At 44.8% G+C, this 18043-nt stretch overlaps 1 protein-coding gene across 1 annotated transcript in view; it reads left to right on the top strand.

The window, feature by feature from the left end:
- Window positions 1–18043, top strand: part of GALNT16 (polypeptide N-acetylgalactosaminyltransferase 16) — a 75896-nt gene that overhangs the window by 46117 nt on the left and 11736 nt on the right. Inside the window, exons 4-13 of the mRNA XM_066551771.1 lie at window positions 1634–1701; window positions 4145–4210; window positions 5197–5318; window positions 7357–7444; window positions 8421–8505; window positions 9541–9644; window positions 13136–13262; window positions 14197–14289; window positions 16364–16447; window positions 17477–17618. Coding sequence (XP_066407868.1) covers window positions 1634–1701; window positions 4145–4210; window positions 5197–5318; window positions 7357–7444; window positions 8421–8505; window positions 9541–9644; window positions 13136–13262; window positions 14197–14289; window positions 16364–16447; window positions 17477–17618 — 979 coding nt within the window. The remainder of the gene's footprint in view (window positions 1–1633; window positions 1702–4144; window positions 4211–5196; window positions 5319–7356; window positions 7445–8420; window positions 8506–9540; window positions 9645–13135; window positions 13263–14196; window positions 14290–16363; window positions 16448–17476; window positions 17619–18043) is intronic.

The following is an 18043-nucleotide window of genomic DNA, read 5'->3' as shown; positions in this document are numbered from 1 at the left end:
GTGAGCATTGCCAATAGTCAAGCCAGTGGAAGAAGGTGTAGAATACCATTTTGCAGCCATTATACTGCAGTCTGTCTGGATTGTTTTGCATTGTGTTTGCACAGACAAGAATTTCAGTGCAGGGCAACCTTGTCTGTAAAATATGCAGATGGTGGTGCTGAGAGAAGCTGCACTTAGAATGGCACAGGAACATCGCCCCACCTCCCACCCTACCATACTAGAGGATCCAGGGAGACATAAGCCAAGAGAAGCAAATGAGATTCAGCTTTGGAAAATGCAAGCTCAGTCATCTAGGGACATGTCAGCTCAAAATACAAATACTATGAGAGGTGTATAAAGCAATGTGAATCTGAAATAGAGTGGGATGTGGTACTGAGCAGCAGAACAGTCAGATTTGTGCTGTATGAGAAAGCAGAACACTCTTCCAAACTGAGGGAACTTTGGCTCTGTATGCAAAGCCATCAGTGGTGTTACTTAACAAGATGGCAATTTATTTCTCTACACTTTCATTCCTAGGAGTATGGGACTATTCTTGTTGTCTGTTTCCTATATCAAACAACAACAACAGAATCCAAAAGGGAAAAGAAGCCAGAAATTTTTCTCCAGTATTGCTCAAAAGAGCAGGTGCCACTGAAATGAGACAGATTGCTAGAACTAGGAGGACAGTGTTTGCCTCTGTTTTTAGTATTAAAATTTGCATAACTGCCCTCTTCATTGGACTGCTTAAGCATCACTGAGCAACCTTGTTGAAGGTAATGAGGACCTGCCTGTGCACAGAGGCATTGGAGGAGGCTTGGAGGGGGATGTGTGATGGTAGTAAAGCCAAGAGAAAGATTTGAAGAAGTTAATGGAAAAAGAGTTCAAGCATTTTAAATGAATGAGACTGGTAAAGAGGTCGGAACTGAACTGCTCAGACTCCAAAGTACTAGAATGCTTTGGTGTCTGGGGAGGGCAGAAGCTTTTCTGTGCTTTCCTTGTGTGTATCCTGCAGATGCAAACTCACTGCAGACCCAAGGATATTTCATGGTATGGTGCAACCAGCCTGAGGAAAGGGGGTGCTTTCAGTGAGTGTGGTGCTGGTTTGAAAGACAGACAGGTAACAAGAAAAGAGGGGAAAAAATCCAAATCCAGAATATTGACAATGCTTCCTTCCAAAGAAGGGAATTGGTGAGAAAGCTGAGCAGGTCGCACCTGTTGCATTGAGGTAGAGCTCCTTGCTGGGAAAGTGGCAGCTCTTTATGCCCTCCAGCGGTGATGACTTTCACCCAGAGGCTGGCAGGTGGGAATGGCCATTGGGCTGCCTTGGGGCAGGTGGTTCTCTCCATTTCACCTCTGTTTAGGGGCAGAGCATGCTGTGGCATCATTTGCTAGCTGCCCCAGGCAAGACTCACAGTCAGCTCCTGGCTGTGGGTCCTTGTAAGGTCTGGCTGAGTGCCACAGCTCTCTGGGATATTCTCACTTGTAGTTTGGTCCTGCCAATGAACACTGTTACAAGGGCAAGGTCACTTCTTCCACTTTACTGGAATTTGGTATTGCTGCTGTGTTGCATAGCACAGCAGGTTTCTATCAGTCCTGACATTGTCATTGTTATGGCAGCTCACAAAGTGGCTTTTTCTTTCCTGGGTCCCTGCAGTGTTCTGAACCGCACCCCTCCCAGTCTCATCCAGGAGATCATTTTGGTAGATGACTTCAGCTCAGATTGTAAGTGTGAACCTATTTCCTTTACACTTATTTCTTTCTTTCTGTTTTCCCATTTTTTGTTTGCTCTCTTGAGTCCCCCTCCCTCTCAGATTCCCTCTTGTCTGTATGCAGGAGAAAAAGAAAAGAAAGTAAGTATGTGTTTAATGTCCATGCATGGCAGAGGCCAGAGCTTCTTCCTCTCTTTTTCTTTCCATTGGGTCTTCCATTTCTGTCAGTGTGGCAGTTTTTGCTAGGTTGCCAGAGATCTCTGTCAGGTTTCATTATGCACCATTTGGTGAGCCATTTAGCACAGATATCTATGTAGCAATGCTGTATGTGAGCAGAGCAAGTACTTACAGACCAAGAGGCAAGAAGAGGATGCAGTAGAGCATACAGAAAATTGCTGCCTGGGGTCCTGCTGGCAGGGTGAGGCGAGACTGGCTGTCTGTCTCCATGTGCCTGGGACCCCAGGTGTCCCTGTGGGAAGCTGTGGCAGAGTTACTGCTTTGGACAGCGCCATACTTTCTTCTGCAGCTTGGCACAGGGAGGGAGTGTCTACTGCATCAGTTCCACCAGAGCTGCAGACTGGAGGCTCTGGAGTCTTTCCCTCTGTACAGCTGCCCTTGCTCCTGGCTGTTGTGTAGTAGTTGTGAGGTGGTGGGCAGAGAAGACTTCCTGCTTCCCCCATTATGTGTTCTGGATTCAAGGACAATCTGGTTATGTACCATTTGTAATGGTCAATAATTACTCCTTCAGAACACTTTACAGATAGCTGTGAATGCCCACCTTGGCCTGCTGAGATAAGGAAGCAATCCTATTTTGATTTTGCAGCTAAATACTTATGTAGCTTTGGCCACAAAAAAACCATTTTAAAGGTGGATGCTGAGATGAGGGATTTGAGTTTCTGAGGGCCTTACAGTATGCTTTGAATAAGTGCCAAGCTGTGCTCAGCTGTTTAATTTCAGTGTTTCTGAGCACTTCCAACAAACAATCCTAAGTGTTCCACATTCTGCACCTAAAAATTCAGTTCTTAAGGGGAAAAGTGTTCCAGATCAACAGTGATGGATTTCTGGTACCTGTTCTGCGCAGGGTTCAATCCTAAACTCCCATTTAGGCTCCTCAGTAAATAGAAAGATTTTAAAAAGGCTCCATCCTGTCACAGCTCTTATTTTTTCACTGGCAGCTGGATATTTGTGGATATAGCCACTTCCCTGAGACACGATCATGGAGGCACTTCAGCACGTTTGAGGTCTGACACTTTGATTTAATACCTGCCCCAGTTTCTCCTAATGTACTGAGAGTTTGTAATCTCTGGCAAGTATCTACAGGCAGAGCCATGTGCTCCACTCCTGCAGAGTGAACAACTGAGTAAGGATTCTCATACCTAACTTGTGACTTGGCCAAGATAAGAGCATTGCCTACCCTTGTAGCAGAGTTCCAGCAAAATCTTGATGCTCTGTAATTCAGAGCACCTGCTACTTCCTTGGATGAAGCAGCATCTGCCAAAGTGCCAATGAAAGAGCAGTATTTCAGATTGCACAGATCCTTGAGAATGGAAATGCTTGTACAGGAACATGCTAAGAGGTGCACATTGGCTAAGGCCTTTGCATTCTCCCCAGAGTGCTCAGTCTGTGGGAAGATGACAGCAGGAAAGAGGGGACATGAGACATGTAAAGGAATATGGAATAAACATGGAAATTGGGGTTAATTTGATGGAGCAAGAAAAAAGAGCAAGTTAGAAATTGCTGTTCCTATGACATCTGCTAGGGCAGGAATAGAGAGGATGACAGAGAATTAAAGACTCAGTGCTTATTGGTGTCTGGCTGGAGCAGGTAACTGTTCCTCTCCCTCATCTTCCCTAGGTAATGGAAATGAGGGATGCCAGGAGTTTCTAGCAAGCTGCCAGCAAAGCCCTTGGTCAGGCATTCCATGTGTCAATGTGCTGGTGTCTCCAAGGAAGCTAGTTGCATCCCACTGGCCTTTATTAAATAAATCAAATGGAAACTGCCCTGAGAACAAATGGCAGGAGATGCTCAGATGAGCCACTGAAGGAAAAGAGAGCAGATAAGATCGCTTTATGTTACAGAACTCTCTTTTCCTTGGCACTTTGGTGATTTGCAGTCCCACTTCCCTGCGTTCCCTCCTCTTCATTAGTGCCCAGTGCCATGCTGCCAGCACATGCCCCATTGTCCTTGGGAAGTGCTGAGCAGGGGAGCTGGAGGCCTGGCTGCTCAGAGGATTGGGAAACATGGGCTCGACTGCTGATGAGGACAGCCAGCAGGCAGTGCTCTTCTGTGTGCTCTATAGACAACAGGATTGAGGCCATCACACTGATTACTGTGATGTTAAGTGAAAGCAGAATTTCCCCTGCCATGGAGAAGCAGGAAGACAGTTAGCTGGGGCTCTCTGTTGAAACCAAATAATTCATGCATGTACACTAAATGTCTTTTTTGCCTTCCCCAAGCTGAGGATTGCCAGCTCCTTACCAAGATCCCAAAGGTCAAGTGTCTACGAAACACCCATCGAGAAGGTGAGCGTGGGAAGCTTTCTAAGTACAAAGATCTTGCCTATTTTTCCACATGACCCTGGTTGCCTCCCAGCTGCTTACAGTTGTTGCTTCTTATAGTTAGAGTTTATTTTTTCAGTTTAAGCATTTGGAAGTTCTGTGGAGGGAGAACACAGCTTATCAACTCTCAGGCTTCAGGGGTCTCATGTAATACTTAAATAATGAGAAGTGGTGTCCCGAGGCCTTGGCTGGAACAAAGACCACATTTTAAGTTCTTTATGAATCAAGATCCAGATGTAAGTCTCGTCCTTTTAACCACAAGCTAACTCTTGCACTTGCAAGTGCAAGATAACAAGCTGTGCAGGAGACATGAGAGAAGGAAAAACAATCATGTATCTATCATAAAGAGATACAATTAAGGAAAGTTTTTTCTCATCTATCTGCTAAATGCATAAATGACTTTCCCAGCTGCTCTTTAGTTTGACCCACATGTGCTAGCTTATTTCTAAAGCTGACAGTGCACAACAGGTTTGGAGCTAGGATCTAGAAGTAGAGACAAAAAATCACTCTTTAGTTCACAAAGAGCATCCCACGTAGTTGGATGGTCTGTAAGAAAGTAAGGAGTCATCTGAGAGCCAGGCTGATCTCTCTGCAGGGCAGAATAAGGGACAAATGGGAATAAAGCAGATAAGCAGTAAGGAAGGCAGAAAGCAGAGAGAAGAATTTGGCCATGGGGAATTGGTGATGTAGGCAGCAGAGTGCTCAATGGGAGAGTGAGTGAGCAGGCAGCAGCCAGGTGTCTGTGGGTAGGGCTGGAAGGGAAGGGCAAGGAGCCAGGTGGAAGTTCTGTGTCATGGACAGAAGTGACAGGAGAGGTCATTCATTGTGTGCTGGGAGGGCTCATCTGACTGTCCCCATGGTATGGCCGCACAAAGTATTTTTTCTGAAGGAGGCTCAAATGTTTCCTTTCCTAACCTTCCTGCTCCTTTGCTGTCCTTTTCTCTTCGTAGGGCTGATTCGCTCTCGGGTGCGAGGAGCTGAAGTGGCGGCTGCTGACATCCTCACCTTCTTGGACAGTCACTGTGAAGTCAACAGCGAGTGGCTGCAGCCAATGCTTCAGAGAGTGAAAGAGGTGAGCACCATGTCCTGCTCTGGGATGGGTGGAGCTGCCTGGCCTGTGCTGTTGGATCCTCTGCCCTCACATGCCTCAGCAGAACTGGTGAGAACAAGGTACTACTCCTCAGGCAGGCTCTTGCAGAGGAAGGTACAGCCTGAGCTAGGTGGGTGAGAGATCCCTGATGGGATTCTCTTCAGCCACTGTGACAAGGCAGGAGGTGCAGAGTGATGGGATGCAATGCTGAATGCTGGAACCACCAACTTGTACTTTTTGTCTCTTGCAGGCATTGTGCTTCCTTGACATGTTCACCTGTATATAGGACATCCCCTTGGGCAGCATACATGGTGCAATTTTTCCATAGTTTCCATCTCCGCTGCTGCTGGACCCTCCCCTTTGCCTTGTCACTGCCAAATTTTTCCTTCTATTAATGTTCCCACTGAGCTGCCACCATACATCACCTGCATGCAGGCAGCTTCCTGTCACAGAGAAGCTGCTTGTGACTGCAGGGATGTTCCCTTTGATGGTTCACTTGGCAAAGGATTGATGGAAGGCTGGAAGAATGAAAATTAGGCAGAAATCTTAGCAGCTGTCACCCTGACTGCACTGCAGAGCTGGAGGGAGAGATCATACAGCTCTGCTGTAAGAAAAGGCAGGGGAGAGGTGATGGGAGAAGTCCTGCTTGCAAGTGGCTGTGATTTTTCCCCTCTGAAAGGAGGATCCCATGAAGTAATGGGTCTTAGGAGAAGGGATGGAGGCTTTAATGATGCTTTGTAAGCATGTCTGATTAGCTTAATATGAGAGAGCAGAAGAAGATGAAACTTCAGAATTGATGAATTAAAGGTTTCTGCTTTTTATACTTGTTCAATAAAGCCCATAAATGTTTACTTTACTTATTGGTCTTTAAGTCAAGCTGCAGCACCAGCACAGGGGTTCCTAAGCAGAATCTCATTCATTTCTTTAGAGAAGGAACTAAAATGCAAAAGCCTGTCTGCTACGTCTAGTATACAAATTTTTTAGTGAGCGGATTTCAAGTCAACCTATTTCTGACCTACTTTCTGCATTTCTGATGTAGATACTATTACAGATTTCAGTCTTGCCCTAGCCAGACCTGGCACTGATTGGTTGGAGTAGTGGCTGGCACACCAGGCTGCCAGGTGGGTGCTGGATTCTCAAGCTGGGCAGACACACTCTGGCTGGGCCACCATCACAGCTCAGAGGGGAAAAAGCATGAATCCTCTTACCAAGGATGTCCCATCCTAGCCAAGTGTGGTACATCATGAGGAGCTATTGCAAGGCACAAAATGAAGGTTTGATAGGAAAGGCATGGATGCTGGCAGCTGTCCAATAACAAGGTGCTGTTTCTGGCATTTCTAGCTCAATTTCATCTTACATGGCAGCTGTCACAACACTGTCTTTTAATGCTCTGTCTCATGATGTTGAAAAATTGTTTGACTTCTATTAACTAAAAGGTTTTTGAAAGAAAACTGTAAATGTCTGTATGCCTTAATGGCAATAAAGTACTCACAATATCTTGATATTATAATGTATACAATGTGTCATATGTATTATAAAGTTTGCACTATGAATCTTAAATGTGGGGTCTTGATTCCTAGTACTTCCTAGGTAAATACATTATTAGCTAAATACATTATTAGGGGTTTGATAATTTCTAGGCTGATGATAATGAGCTAATTTGAATGGCTGAGCAGAAGGTGTGCTGTCAATAGATATCAAAAGCAAGCACAAAACCCTTGGGACAGTGATTGATGCCCTGTGACTTGGGCAGGAAATAAAGAGCTGTTTCTTAGCAGTATCCCTAGGTGTTGGAGTCTGACTCCATTCCCCACATCCATGGAGTGCAGCTGGCTGGTATCACCATCTCCATGTTTGGATTTAGTGGCCACAGATCCCTTGCACAGCTGCCAGAACCATATTGGAGAAACCAGACAAAGATTTACATGTGCAGCTTTGTGTTTCCTGATCTCTGGCAGCTTTCCTGGACATTCAAGAAAGCCTGACCCCTTTATTCCCCCCCTTTCTCTCTCTCCCTCAGGATTATACCCGAGTGGTGAGTCCAATCATTGATGTTATCAGCCTGGATAATTTTGCCTACCTGGCAGCATCAGCAGATTTGAGGGGAGGTGGGTATAATGAATGGCTTATGTAAATTTGACCTGAGGGATGGTGCATGATAAATAAGTTGTGTTCTGTTCAGCTTTCCATGAAAATAGAGTGATGATCTTTCTGATGGGTTATCTCTCCCTTGTTCTCTGCAACTTGCAGTCAGATCTTTTGAAGAGTTAGAACAAAACTCAAATAGTATTTTCCTCTTGACCTTGAATCACTGTCATAACATGTAGCAATTTCAGGACTTAGTTAATTGATGAAATATCTCACTGTGTCCTCACTATGCTGCATGGACCCTGGAGTCTGAAAGGCACTTCCAGTTGCTGCTTTGATCTGCCAGGCTATCTTGTGGCATCTTCTGGAAAACATTTACACCTCTCCCCTCATTGCTGAGCCCCTTGCAGCTGTGTCTGCGTTCACCACACTGCCTGGTGCCCTTCTACATCTTTTATGGCTGGGGCTCACTTCTGCACTGCTTGCCAGCCAAAGGCTAGCTGTTCTTTGGCTACCCTTAACAATGGTATAAAGTTAGTGACTGTGCTGTGCTGTAGTATCCACCATAGGCCATCTGTAAGTACATGGTAGTCTTGAAAGACATGGTGGGTACAGTGATCTGCAGGCATTTGTTCCCAGAATATATCACATCCTACAAAGTCCTTTATTAAAGCCTCATAACTCTGGCAGACAGGGTTTGCCTTTGGTAAAACAAACTGGCTAGAATAGAATTGCATCTCAGCCTGACAACACTCTCCTGAAGGTGTGGAGTGAAATTGAGGAGAGATCTGTAGTGCTAAGGAATGATGGTGCCAAGACAGAAGCTGGAGAGGTCTACATTAGGATAGGCTATTGCCATTTTGGGGAGACTGTGAGGGAGGTCAGGGAAGGAACATAGGGACAGCCTGTGATATAACAGTGCAGGCTATCACTGAAAGCTATTAGTACTGTTTTTACAATAAGAAAACCAATTTGGCTTGTCTTTTTCCTTTTCAGGGTTTGACTGGAGCCTTCATTTTAAGTGGGAACAGATTCCTATAGAGCAGAAGATGTCCAGAACAGACCCAACTCAGTCTATAAGGTACACTCTGACACATGGGGTACACTTCTCCAAATACCTTTACTACGCCTTCACCAGTGTGGCAAGGAGAGTACAGGGACTGCCTTGCTGAGGACAAAATGCCACAGTGTTGGTGATGTTGATGATGACAAACTCTTCATGTTATTTTCTGAATACATTGAGGTCTATACCCTAAATGTGAGAGTACTGCTCTCTGAATTTTGTAAGAATAGTGATTATTTACTATCATGCACACCACCTCTACAAGCCACCTCTTCTTCTGTATGTTTGTTCTTGTGTTCTCCCTAACTCAACAGTCTGAATGCCTCAGAAATTGCTTTGGGTGTTTTTAATTTCATCTTTCAGATGAAAACTTAAAGAATGAAGCAGATAAACAGTCATCCTGCATGGGTAAAGCAGATCAGAAAACTGAGTCTTACCTAGTAATGTGGGCATAGAATTACTCCCACTACTAAATCTGCATGTCCACAGACAAAAGAGGTTCTGTTGGCTGGAGCAGTTGTTGCCAGCCTCACTGCAGGGTACATGGCTCTGAGATATGTAGAATGTAACAAATCCTGATATGAAGAATTATGGTGCTTGTCTTTATAGGCAGACAGCTCCCCGTTTGTAATATAAAAGTATAATTTAATTCCTCTGTGTGATTTGTGAGCTTCTGTTTTACACTCCAGAGGCAACCAGCTTGCTAACAGCAGAGCAGTACATGCAGCAGCCTGTCACACCATGTCTAATTGGTGAACACAGTCATCAAACAGTGCCCATCATTCCTTCACACTGTGCATATTTGTATAAATGCAAAAGACACAGCATTACTCTTGTAGTCCTTGCAAGACCAAGTAACAAAGGCATGAGGATGATCTAGTGAGAGGCATCTCAGAAACCTGCAGCAGGCTCATGTTCCAGCTCTACTGTTTTTCTCTTTTAAATGAGGTATGATTAGTGGTGCCTGGACAAATTGTCTGCCCTTTAAAATTAGGTTTGTGGTGCTACATATATGCATGATTATTTTTTCTGGATTTCTGTTTTCTCCTCCAGAACCCCTGTCATAGCAGGAGGCATCTTTGTGATTGACAAGTCCTGGTTTAACCACCTGGGAAAATATGATACTCAAATGGACATCTGGGGAGGAGAAAATTTTGGTAAGTTGAGGATGTTTCAAGGAAATGACACACTAATTCAGAACTGCTTCCCAGTCTTCATTGCTTACCAGAGCTTTTTTTTGGTGAGAGATCTGATCAGCATGTCAGTGTAAGGTTAGGGACGTAATCAGGTAATCCCCAAGGGGGTCAGATCTGAATCACTGTCAGCATAAGGTGTGTGTGGTCAGGGCTACACTCTCCTACAGGCATATGTGCTATTATACAGGAGCTTCCACAGTACAAGAAAGAAAGAGGAGCCTCCTGATGTTTAAATTGTTGCTTGTTTTTGGAGAATATTCCTCTAGTTCTTCATATGACATTCTATGTTGCCACTCCTGCAGCCTCTTCTTATACCTGTTCCTCTCTTGCAGATAAATCTGAATTGCTCTCTCAGCTCAGAGAGATATTTTTCCTAATTTAACAAGCCTCTTTGTAAGTGGAGTTTGGTTACAAATAGACTCAGAATGCAAACATTTAGAAGCAGACTAGGGCATCACAAACATCTGAGGAATTCAGTGTAGTCTGTCCACTCACATGCTGTTTTAGAGTATGGTGCTTAAACCCATCTCCTTGCACTTAATAGTGGCACAGATATGCCAGGCATCTCTCTTGGCCCCGTGTGAAGGGATGCTGCAATATCACCAGGTGTTAATGATAAAAGCAAGATGAGTGTTAAAGAGAGGTTCATGGATACCTCAAGTATTTGGGGCATTAATTTAGAAATGGTGCAGATGGAACTGAGAAGATAAAAGCCTTACTTTTTGTAACCAACTTAAGTAGATTTCTCTGTAGCTAACACTGCAAAAAATAAAAAAATCTGTTTGTATAGATTCCATAAATGTCACAGATTTTATTTACATAAAAGCTCTCAAAGAAGGATTTGTATAGTATTTCCTAGCACCTGGAGAACCAATTAGAAAAAATGAAATAGTCAGGAAGAGGAAGCCTTTGTTTCTCTGAACACAGCTGGGAGAGCTGCCTCTTTCTGAGATGCTTTCTAAAACCATTAAATAATATCTTGGGCTGATAATAGACTCTCAAGGTACCACCTTTTAAAAACAAAATGTCTAATAATGAGTATTCTCTGCTTTCCCAAATCTTGATTCAGTTTTATGGTATTCGTTATATTAAAAAGAGATATGAAGTGGTGCTTGCATAGGAATCTCAGCAGTCCTGGTAGCATCAGCTAAGCACTGTGGCAGAAGTCACAGGAAGCCTTAACCCAGGCATGAAGATCCCTCCCTTATGTGCCTCAGGAGCAGAGTCTAGCTCAGCTCCTTGCCATCACTAGCCCTGCTCCAGCTGCAAAGCCAGCCACTTGGCCATGCTGCCAGCCTCTGAGCTGGGACTGTGTAGAAGCTGTAAACCCCAAAGATAGAGAAGGAATATTTCTTAATATTCTTCTGCCCAGCTGGGAGTCCAGTGTTGTAGTTTGATCCTTATGTCAGTAGCATGATGCTAAGTAGAGCTCTCTGCCATAAGTAGCAGTAAATTATTTGCGTGCTCACAGCCATTCTTCTATATAGAGCTCATCAAAACCACAGAATCACTCCACAGAATTTGCTTCATTCTCCTTGAAATAGCTCTTGTAAAGCCTGGCAGTGGCTGGGCCAGGCTATATGTGACTCAGCCACATGTACAGGGCTTGCCAGTTTTGCCTTGTTAGGAGGTTTTTCTGTAAACTCAGTGTCTTCTGTCACTTGTCCCTCATCCTCCATCAAGTCTGTTGCTGCTGAAAGCAGAGGGATAGAAACCAACCTGGATTTGACAACAAAATGTATTAATTTTCCTTGAAGAATTCAGAATGGTTAATTTAACCTCTTAAAAAACAGTTTACCGTACTTAATTGAAAACTGGGTTTTCTGATCAAGGAAAAATATTGATAATGTTCTGAAACATTATTTATACTAAATACTACAATTTTGGGTGGGAAGGGACTGTTTGAATTAGGTCCTCATTTGTAGATGAGAGAGTGGTTCTGTCTAAGATGGTGTGAGAAATTCTCTCTTTGGAAATGGGCATCACTTTCAAGTTACACATGCCAGACTGAGAGTTCTGGTTTTGTTGTAGGCCAGAGTGAGTCAGAAGCTCATTCCAGGAGAGCAGATGTCAGCTGGACACATCACCACACAGAAACTTATGTCTTGGAGTTTTTTTGCTATTTGTTCATTCCTAAAACCCTTCCTCTCTTCAAATCTGGAACTCCCTGTTAAAAAGAATCTGAAAATAATTAGCGCTGGATAAGAGTCAGGAGAGAAAAGTGCTAGTAAGAAATACTACAAAATGCATTCTAACCAAATGAGGTCTTTTACTGAGAAGCTGCATTAGATACACCATCTCCCCCCTCCCTGCAACTCACTGTTTGAACTACCTCTCAGTATGCAGAGAGGAAAGTTATGGAGAAAGATGAAGGCTGGGAAGATGTTAGTGTGTGTACATGGTTTCAAACATCCGTTAGATCTGGATACATAATTTCTTTTTCATTTCTAAGCATCAGAGCTGCATAAATCCGGCATTACTGGAGGGAGATCCCAGCTGAGTCAAGTTTTTGAAGTAATCAGTCTATACAATATGAAGCCCCCTTGGTAAAGACAACCAAACCACCCAGCTAATTTTCATTTTCCTTCTTCCTTCTCTTTTTATCACCACATGAATTGAAAGTGCAAAACCCCGCTGGTGTGGCAGTGATTAAAACAGTGAGGACAGACCCAAAAGCTTGAGCAAGGTCACATGCCTTCTGTCATGCAAATAAGTGCCTGCCCATCAAAGCTCCATGCTCTTCTAATCTTCTAGCAAAATGTTGAATCTAGTTTCAGGATAGGGTGGATTTCTTCAAGTAGAGGGATTCTCTCTGTATTTTCAGAGTCATACTATATGAGATTGGTATCTGCTCTGAGCAGTTGCCCCAGCAGAGGCAACTCCAACACAGTCAGTTGCTCTAGTTCATTAGTAATAGAGCCAACCAAAAATGAGAAGAAGGAACTATTGCAGGGTGGATAACATACAGGTATGAGGGAGAGGACTGAACTCTAGACATTGACTCCCTGTACCCTCATCTTGTTCTGTTCTTTCCCCTTATCTTCTAAACTCCCTTTCTTCCTCACATGATTTGCTTTACACAGTAAGTTCTTCCTTTCTAATTCTATCTGTGTGCAGGGATGACAGTAACAAAGTCTGAAACAGGGGCTGTGTGTGGGATTGGTCTCAGTCTGTTGCCAGATGCCATCCTGAGCAGCCTTGAAGACCTGGTCAAATGCAAAGGTGTCTCACTGAAACGAGACCAAAGAGGAGCAGGACTGGAGAAGGCTTGGAAGTCCCTGAGCTGCAATAGTTGCCTCCATTTTAACAAAGGGAGGACAGTTTCTCTGCTCTCGCCATGGCATTGCTTTCCCTGATTTTACTGATGCAGGCAATACACCTAGAGCAGAAGGGCAAGAAAATTGCCCTTCTCAGGGCTGTTGCAGCTGTATGACTCTTGGGGTCTCTTCCAGAGCTCTCTTTCCGAGTGTGGATGTGTGGTGGCAGCTTGGAGATTGTTCCCTGCAGTCGAGTGGGGCACGTGTTCAGGAAGCGTCATCCCTATGACTTCCCTGAGGGCAACGCGCTGACTTACATCAAGTAGGTGTTGGGTACTTCCCAGGAGCAGCCAGGCCACCTTTGTCTTGGGCATGTCTAAATAAGTCTGAATTCTCTGTTGTGCTTTTCCCTGGTAATGGAGAACAGCTTGTGGCTGAGCATCTGTTCTCAAGGGAAGGATGAGTTGCTGTTTTCTGTGAACAAAACCTGTTCCCTTCTCTGCTGTTGGTATTAGTGTTTCTCATTCCTTCTCAGTCTCTGGTGAGGGGCATGGGGAACAGTATGCCAGAGAGACATCCTGGCCATTCACAGATGCTGCCCTGTGACGTGTGTGGAGGTATCAGCAGCCCTTGGACATCTCTGTTGTCTCTGAGCTGTGCATGCTCTAAGATAAACCCTGAGGACAACTTCTACTGCAGCACAGCTGGGAAGAGAAGAGAGATGAGATGAAGGGCTTGACAATGAAAGTGGTCAAGCACTGCTTCAGGGCCCCAGGGGGTGGTGAAATCTCCATCGTTGGACATCTCAAAACTCAACCAGTCAAGACCCTGAACAACATGACCTAATATGAAGCTAGTCTGATTTGGACAGGAGGTTAGATGTTAGACAGAGCTGCTTTCCAAGCAGTATCCCAAAATGTTATTCTAATCTGGGAAAAGGGATACTGTAAATGAGTGTGTTGGTGACAATCAGGCCCGGTGTCTCTGCAAAGGAAGTACATGCAAAAAAGTAATGGTAAACTGTGGCTAATAAATGTTTAATTTCTGAAGTGTTCTTGCAAGGCTTCGTAGACTTAACACAATCAATCTCTACCCGCCCATACCGCCTACTCAGTTTCATGTTTGGGACTGTCCCCCTCTACCTGCTGAGGTATAGGGGGTCTGCCCACGCAGGGCCTGCTCCTGGGAGGGCAGGGAGGGCAGGTTCTGCAGCAGAGCTTCTCCTCAGCACAGCATCTGTTCCCCCCTTGGTGCAGGAACACCAAGCGCACAGCGGAGGTGTGGATGGATGAGTACAAGCAGTACTACTACGAGGCCCGTCCCTCGGCTATCGGCAAGGCCTTTGGAAGGTAAGCTGCCCCAGACCTTGGTAGGAGGGCTCTGGTAAACCCCTTGGTAGCAAGAAGTAGTTTTTAGGTCTTCTCTGGGGCTAAGTGTGAGAAATAGAGGTGCTCTGAATGCCTGCCTTGACAAGGAGGTTGTAGCTTGAGTGTGTGGCTAATGAGGTTTGCTTCTAATTCACTTAATTTTTTCCCCAGTAACACTGCATAAATCATTTGTTAGCAGAAGGCCAAAGGGATCTATAATGAAATTAAAAGACCAGACATTTGAAGTGGCTAGACAGGAATATTTTTCTATCACAGCATGCAGCTGTTGTGGAAATGTGAGCTGTATCTTGAGCTTGAGCTTAAGTTCCTGTGCAGATGGAGAATCCCAGGGCAAGTATGGCTGGCTGGCACATGGGGCATGTTGCACTTGGTGCACTCCCCACTTTCCTGATGGATGGAGGGTAGTTTGCCTGGTTTGTAGAGCAGGAGAGAGCATGGCTAATGGTAAGATTTAGAAACACAATCTGCAGAATTGTGCTTCTTACAGCACCTTTGCTAAAGCTGTTTTCAGGCCACATGGGATTCATTTTGTCAGCTTAACAGTTCTCTGTGACCCAGAAATCAGTGATGGACACCAAACCTGGGATGAGAGGAGAGCTTGCTGTCTGTGCTCTCAAACTCCCATGACTCCCAAATAAGTGTAAAAATCCCAGGAGTGCTGCATTTCTGTGGGTTTTATCTGCCTGTGAACAAAAGGCTATTGTTGTATCAGTGTAGGGACTTGGCAAATGTGGTTGTATCTCAAATGTGTTTGCACAGGATAATGATGCATCTCCTACTTACTTATGACAACCAGGTCACTTTTATTGCTGTACACTTTTCTTTATTATCATGATGCATTACATATCTTCATAAAAATAGCTTTGCCAACCTAATTTATCAGTCCTTGAGCTGACTGCAGCAGCTGGACTGGGACCACATAGCAAGTAACCCTGCTGCTTGTGAAGGAAACAGACGATTGCATATTGTGTGTGGATCTATTGCTCATGGTTTTTAGTGGCAAAGTCTGCAGTTCTTGTTTGCACAGACTTCCTAGTGACTTTACTGACAGCATTGGCTGAATAAAAGCTGGAGCAGAGCATAAGACTTCACGTAATCTCCTGTAGTAACAGCTCTGTGAACCTGCATTAAATCTAGATCTTAGGGTGCAAATACCTTTGACACCATCACTGACAATTGGCCCTAAAATGGACCCTCCTTCCCCTCAATTCCAGTGTGGATATAAAATCTCAGAATGTTCCCCTGAGGTATGTGACCTCATGTATATGTACAGTGGCCTCTGTGGGCTGAGGATGGAGAGGTACATGGGTATCACTGAAATTCCTTCCCAACACACAAATGTAGTGTTAGAGCTTAAAGATAAGAGTTCCTGGTTTCACTGCTCAGTAGGACTGCTGGAGGGAAATCCTCTTCTTCAGCCAGCTAAAGCCAGACAAATCAGCAGGACTGCCACAGCAGACAGCTACTGAGTTAATGTCCCCTTTTACTCCCACCCTCTCCCCAAACTGCTTAAGAACAAATAATTAAGTTCTTCAGATCTCAGTTCTCCAACCTCAGCTTAGACCTGCTGCCATGAGCTAGAGACATGTTTTAGCACACACAGATGAATGATCTGAATGTACCTGAGCACAAACACTTTCTGGGCCTTTTCAGCAGCTGATGTTGTGCAGGTTTCATGGTGTGTCTCTTACAGGGGCACCCAGAGGCACAAACACTTTCCTGATCTTACAGCAGTTTTACTGCAATGTATTATTTAACAAGGTAGGACCTGGGCCCTGCCATTGCTCTGAGCCAAAGGAAGCGCAAGAACAGCTCTCTGAAGGTGTTTGCTTTTCATTTCTATTCCCTGACACTTGCCTCTCTCCTCATCTTCACCTCAGGTCACTGCCAGTGCCCTGAACCCAGCAACAGTTATGTGGGAGAATGAGTAATGGCAAAAAGTAATGTAATTTCCCTCAAACCTCCTGGCCAGTCTTCATTGTTCCCCTCCCTCTTGTTCACTGCCTTATTCTCAGCAAACTGCCTGTGTTTCCAGCATTGCAGACCGAGTGGAGTTGCGACACAAGCTGAACTGTAAATCCTTCCAGTGGTATCTGGAGAACGTCTACCCCGAGCTCAAGTGAGTCAGTTCTTTGCTTGTAGAAATCTCTGAGGGATTTGGGAAGTGGCTCACAATGGGAACATGAGCCTTGACAGCAGTGGGTAAAAGAGAGACTTATGCTTGGAAAAGGTTTTCTCTGTTCTTCTTTTTGGTGAGAAACCTCCTGTGTTTTCCTGGCTTGTATTGTCACAGCTCTGCAAAAGGTCTGCCTTCTGTTCTGCCCCACACAGCTGTCCCTGGGAGGTGTGCAACAGTGGTGTTCTCAGAATGTAGGGTGGAGACAAGAGCCAGTCCACTACACCCCTCCCAATTTTGACTTGGTCTCTGCCCACTGGATGCTCTGTCTGGAGGGAGCTGAGCCACATAGAACTGGACAGCCTCAGTGCAGAGGTTTGGATGGTTCAGAGAAGGCTCTAAGGAATGCCAGAACCAGCTGTCCCTGTGGCTTCCCTTGCCCTGGGTCAGGACACAGAAGTGTTGTGTCCTTGCCCAGCTTGGGAGGCAGCCTGGGTAGAGCTGTGTTGTTGGCATGTGCAAACCAGCACACATGTGTATAGCTCAGGAAGGGCAACACATCTTTGTGTTGCCCCTCCACCTCAGTCTGTGGCTGTGAGTGGAGGCTGAAACATCCAGCTGCAGTCTGGCCTTGACAGATCTTTCCTGCATTCCTACCAGTGAGGCAAGAATATGTGTTAGCTGGGGAGAAGACTGAAAAGGGGGAGGAAGAAGCACAGCAAATCAGTGTGGATATGGCTTTTTGCTGGAAACAGCCTCTTTCAGAATTTCAAAATCAACACATGAAACTGCTTAGGGTACCCCTAAAGAGCTTGGTATGCCTTCTGAAACAAAAGTACTAGTCCTCTGACCAAGTTCTCTCTTGATTTTTGCCTCCTCCAGATAATTCCAGTGGACAGCATGATATTGTTAATTTTTTGTCAAATATAGGGAACTGTGTTCAGTCAGGGGCCAATTAAGCCCATATAAATGTGCAAGTAATTTGGTCATTTCTGTGTATGAAGTACCATGCAACTGTCATTTTATTTCAAGAATTCCTGAAAAAGAGTTGATTCCAGGAATAATTAGACAAGGAGGAAACTGTCTGGAGTCTCAGGCACAGGATACCACAGGGACTGTGTTGGCTGGCATGGGAAACTGTAAAGGGTCGGTGAACAATCCACCTGTCACTCAGGTAAGGCAGGCTTCAGTTTGCTGCTTTGCTCCTTCCCTTTTAATTACCTGAATGAAGAGGCATCTCTGGCCTTGGTGGGTTGATATGGAGGTGAAGGAAGAAGGAATTTGATCCTGTAATGATTTCAGTAGTAAGCAGAAAAAGAAGGCCATCTCTCAGAGCTCTGTTGGCTCAACAGACTCAGCAGTCAGGCATAGAATGTGAAGGTTTTCATCTCTCAGGGACAACAGGTGCTTAGATGCTCAGGGAGTGACAGACTCATTGAGAATCATTTTGGGGCTGTGTGTGGCTACTACCCTGGCATGCGGGTATGAGATTTTTTGGGATTAGAAACATTCCTTGTTCTGCCAGCTCAGCTGTAGCTGCAGATGACTTGAATTGTGCTGTATTGCAGATGTGTTCCGGTATAAAGCACAAAAAAAGTT

Source organism: Molothrus aeneus, chromosome 6 (assembly GCF_037042795.1).
Source record: "Molothrus aeneus isolate 106 chromosome 6, BPBGC_Maene_1.0, whole genome shotgun sequence".
Taxonomy (NCBI): Eukaryota; Metazoa; Chordata; class Aves; order Passeriformes; family Icteridae; genus Molothrus; species Molothrus aeneus.
This window is presented reverse-complemented; position numbering and strand designations above follow the sequence as displayed.